General features: G+C 53.4%; 1 protein-coding gene across 4 annotated transcripts in view; it reads left to right on the plus strand.

Annotated features, from left to right (window-relative positions):
• The window catches only part of znf521 (zinc finger protein 521), a 693,072-nt gene that overhangs the window by 312,319 nt on the left and 368,141 nt on the right, over positions 1-12,612 (plus strand). For all 4 annotated transcript variants that reach the window (XM_072468508.1, XM_072468510.1, XM_072468507.1 and 1 more), the window contains exon 3: positions 3,371-6,714. In XM_072468508.1, coding sequence (XP_072324609.1) covers positions 3,811-6,714 — 2,904 coding nt within the window. In that variant the 5' untranslated portion in view covers positions 3,371-3,810. The remainder of the gene's footprint in view (positions 1-3,370; positions 6,715-12,612) is intronic.

Below are 12,612 nucleotides of genomic sequence, written 5' to 3' on the forward strand. Positions count from 1 at the left end.
GCGTAGATTTACGATATTATTTGAGGATATGTATGAGGAAAGCATTAAAACAATTAATCTTAATTAATTGAATTTCACAGAACAGACGGGCTGTTATCACACTCCAGTTTCACAGTGGTTGCTCCCATGTTGTTTTTACTGGGTGATGTAAGTTTTGTATCAGGAGGAACCTTTAACGCTCCCGCTATTAACTTTCCTGTTCTCCGTGGCCGCTTCCTTCAATTCGTATCAGAGCTACAACCAGGCAGCCTAGGAGGTGACCATTCGGTCCATCGTGTGTGTGCTAGCTCCTTGAAAGAACGACCCAATTAGCCCCACTCCACATCTCTTGTCCTGGTGAAGTATTTGTCGAATTCCCTTTTGGGGTGGAACGTCAACTTTCACCCAGCTGGATCAAAACAAAACTGGACAGCAGGCTGCGCCGTGAGGGAAACATCAGTAGGCCTGGTAGAAAATTTAGTCGATAAGGTGAGGATTGTGGAAATTCTCTGCGAGAGAAGCTGGGATTAATGGGCGGGCAAATAATAATAATAACAATCTTTATTCTCACAAGTCGGCTTACATTAACACCGCAATGAAGTTACTGTGAAAAGCCCCCAGTCGCCACACTCCGGCGCCTGTTCGGGCACACAGAGGGAGAATTCAGAATGTCCAATTCACCCAACAAGCACGTCTTTCGGGACTTGTGGGAGGAAACCGGAGCGCCCGGAGGAAACCCACGCAGACACGGGGAGAACGTGCAGACTCCGCACAGACACAGGCGGGAATCGAACCCGGGCCCCTGGAGCTGTGAAGCAACAGTGCTAACCACTGTGCTACCGTGCCGCCCCAAAGATGTGCGGCACTGGACAAAGAGAGAGCCAGGAGAATCAAACCTCCTGGAGGTGTTAGTCTGAGAGCGGAGTGTACACAGCGAGGAATAGACAACAAGAGGAAATTGCAGTCGATGATGCCACAGGAGCAATATCATTGGGCAGGTAATCCAATGGGGCAGACTAACGTCCTGGCGACACGGGTTCAAATCCCACCGCAGCAGTTAGAGGAATTGAAATTCAATCAATAAAATCTGGACGTGATGGTGACCAGGAAGCTACGATTGATTGGCCTGAAGCCCCCATCTGATTTGCTGACGCCCTTTAGGGAGGGGAAGAAATCCACCATCCTTACTTGGTTTGACCTCTGCCTGACTCCATACCCACCGCAATGTGGTTGACTGGTAACTGTCCTCTGAAATGAGACGCTAGCGGCGCGATCGAACGGTCTCGCCGCGCCTGACTCGGTGACTCGATGAGTCCGTTAAATCTCGTGCGAGGCCTCTCACTACATTTGCGACGCTCCAAACGCCTAGCGAGATCTAACGCCATCTCATGAGTTGTCACGATCTGGATCCCTCCCTCGCTGGGCGAGATCCGGATTTACATATTTAAGGGGGCCACTTGGCTCATTTTAAATGTGATTAGCGCCCGATTTCCCCCGAGTCCCTGGAACCAGCGCCCGCGCTGAGGAGACCGGTCGTGATTGGCGGCGGCTCCACCTTGCGCCGACGGGTGGGGGAGTAGCGGGAGCCGGGAGAATTCTGCTCAAAGCCACTCCTCAATATGTAAATGCTCATTTTGATTTGCTGGTCTGGTTCAGGCCCTGTGCGGGTGTGAACTCGGATCACACCAGCCGGAGCAGGGCCGGGAGCATCGGGCGTTGTTTGGCACTCGCGCAGATCCTGCTTTGGGCCTCTCCCGCTAGGCTCCCGGACATAGCGGGATTTACGCCCAGCGCAACGCGGCCGAAGAATTGCCCCCCCTTATGTCCCCTCGCATCCACGTTGTCAAGTCCCCTCAGGATCTTCGTTTTAAGCATAGAGAACTCATGACGTTAGACACTTGTACAAACAAACAACATGCCTAAAATAAATAAATTGCATTCAACCAATCTTCAAAATAAAGGTTTTAATTGAATTAAAATTAATTGAAAAGAAAGTTTACATCTCTTGCAGGACTCAACTACCAAAGTGATTTGACGGAATGGAGAACTCTCATGTTTATAGTTGTGAGAGCTCCCCAGACCATTCAGTGAGTTTATCCTTGACATCGACTGGACCTTGTTTCTTTATTCTTTCCATGGGGATATGGGCATCGCTGGCTGGGCCAGCGTCTGTTGTCCATCCCTAATCACCCCTGAAACCCGTGGTTTGCTGGCCCATTTCAGAGGGGCTGTTAACAGTCAACCTCATTGCAGTGGGTCTGGATTCACGTGTCGGCCCAGACCGGGTAAGGGAAAGGGCGTTACTGACCCAGATGGGTTTTTCAGCAACAATTGTGAGAGTGGCTTCATTACAGAGGCTCGCTTTTAATTCCAGATTTTATGGGTTGAATTGAAGTCCCACCAGCTGCTCGTGGTGGGACTTGAACTCGTGTTGCCAGAGCGTTAGGCCGGAACGCCTGGATTTCTGGTCCAGTGAGATTATCAGCCGCCTTCCCCTACTGGCCGCCCCCACCATTGGATCAGGAAGATCAGGGCTCGAGCCCCAGTTTGAGGTGAGGTGTCTGATCCCACGCAAGGCAGCAATAGGGTCGATATTATGACCAGCGGACTTAATGTTAAACTTGCATCGGATCTTAGTTGGAGCACACCTGAAGCGCACTGTTCCGATCTCCATATTGCAAAGAAAGGGTGTAGAGGCACTGGGGAAGGTGCAAATAAATATTTACAAAGGTGGTGGCAATGGGCTCACTTCTCTGGAAAAGACTGTGAGGCTGACCTGACAGTGGGTCTTTAGTATTATGAAGGGGGTTCAATAGACTGATAGGCAAATATGATTCCTCTTTGTGGGAGAAGCCAGATTGGGGGGTCATGAATATGATAGTCACAAATAAATCCCGTAAGGAATTAAGGAGAAAACAGAGTGTGGTGAGAATGTGGAACTCGCTATCACATGGAGTGGTTGAAGTGAATAGTACAACACTGTACAGCGCCAGGGTCCCAGGTTCGATTCCCGGCTTGGGTCACTGTCTGTGCGGAGTCTGCACATCCTCCCCGTGGCTGCGTGGGCTTCCTCCGGGTGCTCCGGTTTCCTCCCACAGTCCAAAGACGTGCAGGTTAGGTGGATTGGCCGTGATAACTTGCCCTTAGTGTCCAAAGAAAATGTTAGGCGGGGGTTGTGGGGATAGGGTGGAGGCGTGGGCTTAAATAGGGTACTCTTTACAAGAGCCGGTGCAGACTCGATGGGTCGAATGGTCTCCTTCTGTACTGTAAATTCTATGGAATCAGCTCGAGTCCCTTTCGTCGTTTGAAGTGTCTGCTCTGATTTGATGTTGACGTGTTGGCGACTGTGACGGAATATCGAATATTTGACCCTTGTTGCTTTGTGTTGCAGATGGTGTTGATCGGGAGGATGACCCCTCCTGCTCGTGGCCCCCCTCATCTCCCTCCAGCAAGGACCACGCTTCACCCAATCACGGGGACGCTTGCGACTTTGGTGAAGAGGAAGGTGGCTTGGGGCTGCCTTACCCCTGCCAGTTCTGCGAGAAATCCTTCAGCCGCCTCAGCTACCTGAAGCACCACGAGCAGAGTCACAGCGACAAGCTGCCCTTCAAGTGCACCTTCTGCAGCCGCCTCTTCAAGCACAAACGCAGCCGGGACCGCCACGTCAAGCTGCACACCGGGGACAAGAAGTACCACTGCAGCGAGTGCGACGCTGCCTTCTCGCGCAGCGACCATCTGAAGATCCATCTGAAGACCCACACCTCCACCAAGCCTTACAAGTGCGTGGTGTGTCGCCGGGGTTTCCTCACCTCCAGCTCGCTGCACGGTCACATGCAGGTGCACGAGAAGAACAAAGACGGCTCGCAGTCGCTGTCACGGCTGGAGGAGTGGAAGCTGAGGGACGCGCAGAAGTGCAGCCAGTGCGAGGAGGGCTTTGACCTGCCCGAGGATCTCCAGAAGCACATCGCCGAGTGCCACCCGGACTGCTCGCCCTCGGAGGACAGGGCCGCCTTCCAGTGCATCTACTGCTCCGACCTCTTTCCCGAGGAGAGCGTCCTGCTGGCTCACGTTGACCAGATGCACGCTCGCGAGAAGGGCAACTGCTGCAATATCTGCTCGGAGCGCTTCCTCTCTGTGGAGGAGCTGTACACTCACATGGACAGCCATCATCAGCAGCCGGAACCCAGTAACCATAGCAACAGCCCCTCCATGATGACGGTGGGGTACACGTCCGTGTCCAGCACCACTCCGGATTCCAACCTCTCAGTGGACAGTTCGACCATGCTCGACATAACCTCGCACCAGGCGAAGCCCCGGGGCAAGAAGAGGGTAGCCCAAGCCATGCCCGACGGGGCTGCGCCCTCCCTCAAACAGGCGAAGGTGACCTACAGCTGCATTTACTGCAGCAAGCAGGTCTTTAACAGCCTGGCGGTGCTGCAGATCCACCTGAAGACCATGCACCTGGACAAACCTGAGCAGGCCCACACCTGCCACTTCTGCCTCGAGGTCCTGCCGTCCCTCTACAACCTCAACGAGCACCTGCGGCAGGTCCACGAGAGCCAGCAGGACTCGCCGCCCCTCATCGTGGCCGCCCTGCCCTCCTTGGCCTACCAGTGCAACTTCTGCTCCGAGGTGACAAGCGACCTCAACAGCCTGCAGGAGCACATCCGCTGTTCGCACAGCTTCAGCAGCGTGGTGACCAAGGACAGCAACGCCTTTTTCTGCCCCCACTGCCTGATGGGCTTCCTCACTGAGACCTCGCTGGACGAGCACATCCAGCAGATCCACTCGGATGCCAGCAGCCTGCGCTTCGACTCCCCGCTGCTGGGCATCTCCAAGGACCCCGTGATGGAGGTCTACTCCTGCTCCTACTGCACCAACTCCCCCATATTCAACAACGTCCTGAAGCTTAACAAGCACGTCAAGGAGAACCACAAGAACATTCCCCTGGCGCTCAGCTACAACAACGGCAGCAAGAAGTCCAGTCGCGCTACCAGCCCGCTATCCCCACTGAGCGTGGAGCAGAGCTCCGTTAAGATGGCGCACGGTGGGAGCACGGGGCCCTCGCACGCGGCCAGCGAGTATTGCTGCAACCAGTGCCCTGCCAAAGTTGCTTCTTTTGATAGTTTTCAGGCCCACCTGAAGACCCACCTGGGCACCCTTGCAAAGAAGGCGGCCTGTCCGCAGTGCAACAAGGAGTTCCCGTCGCAGGATTCTCTGCTAAAGCACGTGACTGTTCACTTCATGATCACCTCCACCTACTATATCTGCGAGAGTTGCGATAAGCAGTTCACCACTGTGGACGACCTGCAGAAGCACCTGCTGGAGATGCACACCTTCGTCTTCTTCCGCTGCACCCTGTGCCAGGAGGTCTTCGACTCCAAGGTCTCCATCCAGCTCCACCTGGCCGTCAAGCACAGTAACGAGAGGAAGGTGTTCCGCTGCACCTCGTGTAACTGGGACTTCCGCAACGAGGCGGACCTGCAGGTCCACGTCAAACACAATCACTTAGACCACCAGGGCAAGTTGCACAAGTGCATCTTCTGCGGCGAGATCTTTGGCACCGAGGTGGAGCTGCAGTGTCACATCACCACCCACAGCAAGAAGTACAACTGCAAGTTCTGCAGCAAAGCTTTCCACGCCATCATCCTCCTGGAGAAACACTTGAGGGAGAAGCACTGCGTCTTCGAGACCAAGGCTCAGAACTGTGGCTCCAACGGTTCAGCGGAGCAGGTCCACAAGGAGGAGGCGGAACTCCACCACATTCTCGCCAACCACCAAGAGCCCCACAACAGCCACGAAGGCAGCGAGGAAGATGTCGACACCTCCGAGACCATGTACGCCTGCGACATCTGCGGGGCGGCCTACACGATGGACTCGCTCCTCCAGAACCACCAGCTCCGGGATCACAACATCCGCCCGGGCGACAGCGCCATTGTGAAGAAGAAGGCCGAGCTGATCAAAGGCAACTACAAGTGCAATGTCTGCTCCAGAACCTTCTTCTCGGAAGGCGGCTTGCGCGAGCACACCCAAACTCACGTGGGGCCAGTGAAACACTACATGTGCCCGATCTGTGGCGAGCGATTTCCCTCTCTCCTCACCCTCACCGAGCACAAGGTTACTCACAGCAAAAGCCTTGACACCGGGACCTGCCGGATCTGTAAGATGCCGCTTAAGTGTGAGGAGGAGTTCCTGGAGCACTGTCAGATGCACCCGGACCTCCGCAACTCCCTGACGGGCTTCCGCTGCGTAGTCTGTATGCAGACAGTCACTTCCACCCTGGAGCTGAAGATCCACGGTACCTTCCACATGCAGAAGACGGGCACTGCGTCCAGCATGCAGCCAGCAATGCACAGCCAGCCCCTTCCCAAACTCTACAAGTGCGCGTCCTGCCTGAAGGAGTTCCGTTCAAAGCAGGACTTGGTGAAGCTGGACATCAACGGGCTGCCTTACGGACTCTGTGCCAACTGTGTCAGCGGCAACAAGCACATCAGTCCGACCATTGGTGTCAACCTGAACGGCAACCGGCAGGTCTCCACCCAGAGCCCCGTCGAGGGCAAGGGCGGGGCAGTGAAAACCCGCTGCTTGAATTGCAACGTGAAGTTCGAGTCGGAGACTGAGCTGCAGAACCACATTCAGGCTGTTCACTCCGAGCTGCCTCTGGACAGCAACAATCACCTGAAAACTCCCCAGCTCTCCCCCATGCTCAAAGTCAGCCCGTCACAACCAGAGGAGGTAATTACCAAAAAACAAAAACACGTCCGGTGCCAGCCTTTCCTTCCTGGACAGGGGGCATTAGCAGCTCGGTGGTGTGTGCTGTTTCTGGGAGGGGATAGGGCCCAGGAGCCATTTCCTTATATTTCCCAACGTGCCAGCCACATATTGCACAATGTGGAACGTATAAGTGAGTAAGCGACAGGTTGGGCTCATATCAGCTCCTAATAAATTCAGCAGGAAATTCAGGGGAGACTTCAGCTAGAAGGTGGGTGTTGTGGTGGCACGGGGGTTAGCACTGCTGCCTCACAGTTCTGGGGTCCCAGGTTCGATTCTGGCCTTGGGTCACTGCCTGTGCGGAGTCTGCACGTTGTCCCCGTGTGTGCGTGGGTTTCCTCCGGGTGCTCCAGTTTCCTCCCACAGTCCAAAGATGAGCAGGTTAGGTGGATTGGCCGCGCTCAATCACCCCTTAGTGTCCAAAGATGTGCAGGTTGGGTTAAGGGGTTATTGGGATAGGGCAGGGGAGTGGGCCTCGGGTAGGCTGCTCTTTCTGGTGCAGATCAGATGGGCCGAATGGCCTCCTACGCTGTAAGGATTCAATTAAGTGAATTTCAACGTTCAGTCGGAATTATCAGACAAAGTCTTCAGTGAACGAACAGAAATTTGTTTCTTTGTATAAATCCGGGGAAGATGTGAAGGTCCCGTACCGGCCTCTCCGAACAGGCGCCGGAATGTGGCGACTAGGGGCTTTTCACAGTAACTTCATTGAAGCCCACTTGTGACGATAAGCGATTATTAAGGTTTTAGAGAAGGTGTGGGACAGACTGACAAGAATGGTTCCAGAGAATGAGGGACTTCAGTTCCGTGGATAGATTGGAGAACTGGGAGTGTTCCCCTGGGAGAAGAGAAGGTCGAGAGGAGATTTGATCGAGGTGTTGAAAACCACGAGGGGTCTGGACAGAGTAGATAGAGAGAACCTGTTCGTATTGGTGGAAGGATCAAGAACCAGAGGATATCGATTTAAGGTGATTACGCTCCTCGTCCAGAGGCATATCATGGGCTGAATGGCCTCCTTCTGTTCTTGTGTTGCCCTAGTAAAGTCCCGTATGTAGCTCACCTGGCAGCCCGGGCCTTGCTTCTTCCCAAAGATCTATGATGCTGGAAACATCTATGACTCTATAGTAGGACTAGCTTAGTGTGAGAAACTGGGCGGCAGGGACAAGCTGGGCCGAAGGGCCTGTTTCCATGCTGTAAACATCTATGACTCTAACCCGTCTGTACAAAGCAAATGGAAACTAATTTGTAGGAATGACAGAGGTCCCTGTATTTGTCTCCAGTTGGGTGATTTGATTGACAACCCATCAAAGGTAAAGCCTTGACCGAGTGTCTGCTCCTTGAAACTGAAATCCTTTCTATGTATAAACAGAGGTAATCCTTTCATAACAAAAAGAGCGAGATTCATGCAATGCGACAAATCCCAGCCAATTATTCCCCTCGAGATTGGAATCTGTAACGTGTGAATTGTCTGACAAGACCATCAAGTCTGCAACCGGCCCTTTCGAAGAGCAACTAGTTTGTCCCAGTCCCCCACTCTTTCCCCATGTCTCAGCAAATTTCTCCACGTGTTTATCCAGTTCCCTTTTTGAAAGCTGCGATTGAATCTCTATCCGTCACTTTCTCGGGAATTGCATTCCAAATCCTAACTAGCTGTGTGCAAATAAATTTGCCCCCTGTCACCTCTGGTCTTTTTTTGCTCATCGACTATAAATCGGTCATCGACCCTTCGGGCGTTGGAAGCAATTGTTTTTTATTCACCCCATGTAAACCCACACCTCCACCAGATCTCCTCATGGCATGCTCAGCGCTGTACGGAACAACCCCATCTTTTCTGTCCGGCTCCCTGTAATCCTTCATTCCTGATGTTGTTCTAGTAAATATATGTCCTCTCCGAAACTTTCATGTCCTTTTGACAATGTGGTGCCCATCGCCTACAGATAATGCTCAGTCTGCTCACAGTACGTAGACAAGAGGGGGGAGTAAGGTGTGAGGAGGATACAAAGAGTACACAAAGGAGTTTAGACAGGTGGGGCGAGATTCTCTGGCCTCCCCTGCGGTGTGGCCCTCGACGGCCCGCCATTGGTCGGCAGCGGGATCACCTAATCCCGCCACTGTCAACGGGATTTTCCATCGAATCCACCCTTCGTCGCTGGCGGGGAAACCCGCAGCGGGGGGGCGGGGGGGTGGAGTGCCGCCGGCAGGACTGGAGGATCCCGCCAGTCTGAACAGCCAGAAGAACCCGCCCGTTAAGTGAGCGGGCAAACATTTGGCGGATGTCTTGGGAAAATGTGGGCTGTCCGCTTTGGCAGGGAGATGATGGAGAGACTGCAGAATACTGCAGTCCAGAGGGATCGGGGGGTCCATGACATTAATCGCAAAAGGTTAGCAGGCCGATTCAGCAAGTAATTAGGAAGGCCTTTATTGCAACGGGGTTGAATTTCTCAGGGTCTTTAGTCTTTGGAATTCTCTTCCAAAGCGGAGGCTGTGGTCACTGAACATATTCAAGGCTGAGATAGACAGATTCTTGATCAACGAGAATAGAGATAGACAGAAAAGTCGAGTTGAGGCCGTAGTCAGATTAACCATGGTCTTACTGACTGATGGAGCTGGCTCGAGGGGCCGAATGGCCTATCCAAAGAACAAAGGAAAGTACAGCACAGGAACAGGCCCTTCGGCCCTCCAAGCCCGTGTCGACCATGCTGCCCATCTAACCTAAAACCTTCTACACTTCCTGGGTCCGTATTTCTCTATTCCCATCCTATTCATGTATTTGTCAAGATGCCCCTTAAATGTCACTATCGTCCCTGCTTCCACCACCTCCTCCGGTAGCGAGTTCCAGGTACCCACTACCCTCTGTGTAAAAAAAAAAAAACGACCCTCGCACATCTCCTTTAAACTTTACCCCTCGCACCTGAAACCTATGTCCCCGAGTAATTGACTCTTCCACCCCGGGAAAAAGCTTCTGACTATCCACTCTGTCCACTCTGGGGCTAGTTTAGCACACTGGGCTAAATCGCTGGCTTTTAAAGCAGACCAAGGCAGGCCAGCAGCACGGTTCAATTCCCGTACCAGCCTCCCCGAACAGACGCCGGAATGTGGCGACTAGCGGCTTTTCCCAGTAACCTCATTGAAGCCTACTCGTGACAATAAGCGATTTTCATTTTCCCTGTCCCTCATAATCTTGTGGACTTCTATCAGGTCGCCCCTCAACCTCCCATTGTTACAGTGAGAACGAGTTTATCCAACCTCTCTTCACAGCTAATGCCCTTCAGACCAGGCAACATCCTGATAAACCTCTTCTGCACTCGTGTTCCTGTTTTTGATTAAAATTGGGGAATGCACAAGATGTCAGGATAGTCAGAGCACAGGGAGGGTTGTAGGACCGAAGGATAAGAGAAAATAGGACAAATTGAGGATAAATGCAAGGTGATGCATTTTGGTAGATCCAATTCAGGTGGGAGCTATAAAATAATTGGCAGAACAATCAGGAGCAGAGAGACACCGAGCGATCTGGGCGTGTAGGTCCACAGATCCTTAAAAGTGGCAGCACAGGTGGAAATGGTGGTAAAGAAAGCATACGGCATGCTTGCCTTCAGAGGACGGTGTATCAAGTATAAAAGCTCACAAATTGTGTTATAGTTATATAGAATGTTAGGTAGTCCACATTTGGAATACTGTGTCCAATTCTGGTCACCACACTACCAGAAGGACGTGGAGGCTTTGGAGAGAGTGCAGAAAAGGTTTACCAGGGTGTTGCCTGGTATGGAGGGTACTAGCTATGAGGAGAGGTTGAATAAACTGGGATTGTTCTTCCTCGAGAGACGGAGGCTGAGAGGCGACCTGATAGAAGTTTATAAAATTATTAGGGGTATAGATAGGATGAACAGTTGGAGGCTATTGGAGGTGGAAATGACAATTACAAGGGGGCACAAGTTCAAGGTGAGGGGGAGATGTGCGGGGCAAGTTTTTTTACACAGAGGGTGGTGATAGCCTGGAACGCACGGCCAAGTGAGGCAGATACGTTAGCGACCTTTAAGACTTATCTGGATAGACACATGAACAGACGGGATATAGGTTCGTCCAGATAGGACACGTGATGGGCGCAGGCTTGGAGGGCCGAAGGGCCTGTTCCTGTGCTGAAGTGTTCTTTGAGCAGCAGTCGGCCATTTGGCCCATCGAGCCTGCTCCGCGTCCATTCAATATAATCATGGCTGTCAAAAGGATTTGCACACGTGAGTGTGAATCTTAAAATCAAGGCATCGCTAGACCAGGAGCCAGCGAGGGCTAATGAACCTGCAGTTGTCTCTGTCAGCCCCTCTCATTCAATATAAGAATCTACTGCCTTCATAGTGTTAGTTAATGCCTTGTTCATATCTTGCTCTCCCTCACCCTGTACATTGATAGAAATACCATCTATTCCTGGGGACTTAATTATTTTGAGCTCTTGTAGCCTGTTTTTGACTTACTTCTCATTTGTACCAAAATCATTGATTTTGCATGGATTATTTGCGTTTGGGGAGGGTTCCTTGCTCATGTCTTTCCTTTGTGAATATTTGCCAGGGCAGGACTTACAGAATATTTGCTATCGGGAGATGTTGCTCTGTTTCAATGTCCTTTGGTGTTTCACTTCATCCCTGACTGCTCATCTTCCTGATGTATCACTGGAGAAACATTTCATTCTGTCTCGCCTCTGCTGACATGTTTTCAGTTACTAATTGCCTCATTGTTCTTTCAATCAGTATTTCCTCTACCAAGCTGCGTGTTACTTCCAGTGACCCTCTTTCTTCCTCCCCTAGTGAAACCCCTTCCACCCCCAATGAACCCCCTTTGCCTGCCAGTGACCCTTCCCACCTCCTCCCAGTCAACCCGCTATCCCCTCCTGATGAATTCTTTCCCTCCCAGTGACCCCACTTTCCCCACCCACCGAGTGACTCCCCCCACCTACCCCTCTCCCAGTGTCTCCCCTTCCTCTCCCAGTGACCCCCCCTCTCCCCTCCCACTGACCCCCCTCTCCCCTCCCACTGACCCCCCTTCCTCTCCCAGTGACCCCCCTTCCTCTCCAAGTGACCCCCTTCCTCTCCCAGTGACCCCCCTTCCCCTCCCAGTGACCCCCTTCCCCTCTCAGTGACCCCCCTTCCTCTCCCAGTGATCCCCCTTCCTCTCCCAGTGACCCCCCTTCCCCTCCCAGGGACCCCCTTCCCCTCCCAGTGACCCCCCTTCCTCTCCCAGTGATCCCCCTTCCTCTCCCAGTGACCCCCCTTCCCCTCCCAGTGACCCCCTTCCCCTCCCAGGGACCCCTTTCCCCTCCCAGTGACCCCCTTCCCCTCCCAGTGACCCCCTTCCCCTCCCAGTGACCCCTGTTCCTCTCCCAGTGACCCCCGTTCCTCTCCCAGTGACCCCCCCTCCCCTCCCAGCGACCCCCCTTCCTCTCCCAGTGACCCCCTTTCCTCTCCCAGTGACGACCTTCCCCTCCCAGTGACCCCCCTTCCCCTCGCAGTTCCCAGTGACCCCCCTTCCCCTCCCAGTGACCCCCTTCCCCTCCCAGTGACCCCTTCCCCTCCCAGTGACCCCCTTCCCCTCCCAGTGACCCCCTTCCCCTCCCAGTGACCCCCCTTCCCCTCCCAGTGACCCCCTTCCCCTCCCAGTGACCACCCTTTGCTCTCCCAGTGACCCCCTTCCCCTCCCAGTGACCACCACTTCCTCTCCCAGTGACCACCCCTTCCTCTCCCAGTGACCCCCCCTTCCTCTCCCAGTGACCCCCCTTCCTCTCCCAGTGACCCCCTTCCTCTCACCGTGACCCCCCTTTCCCTCCCAGTGACCCCCCTTCCCCTGCCAGTGACCCCCCTTCCTCTCCCAGTGACC

The sequence above is a fragment of the Scyliorhinus torazame genome, chromosome 11 (genome assembly GCF_047496885.1).
Source record: "Scyliorhinus torazame isolate Kashiwa2021f chromosome 11, sScyTor2.1, whole genome shotgun sequence".
In the NCBI taxonomy this organism is placed as follows: Eukaryota; Metazoa; Chordata; class Chondrichthyes; order Carcharhiniformes; family Scyliorhinidae; genus Scyliorhinus; species Scyliorhinus torazame.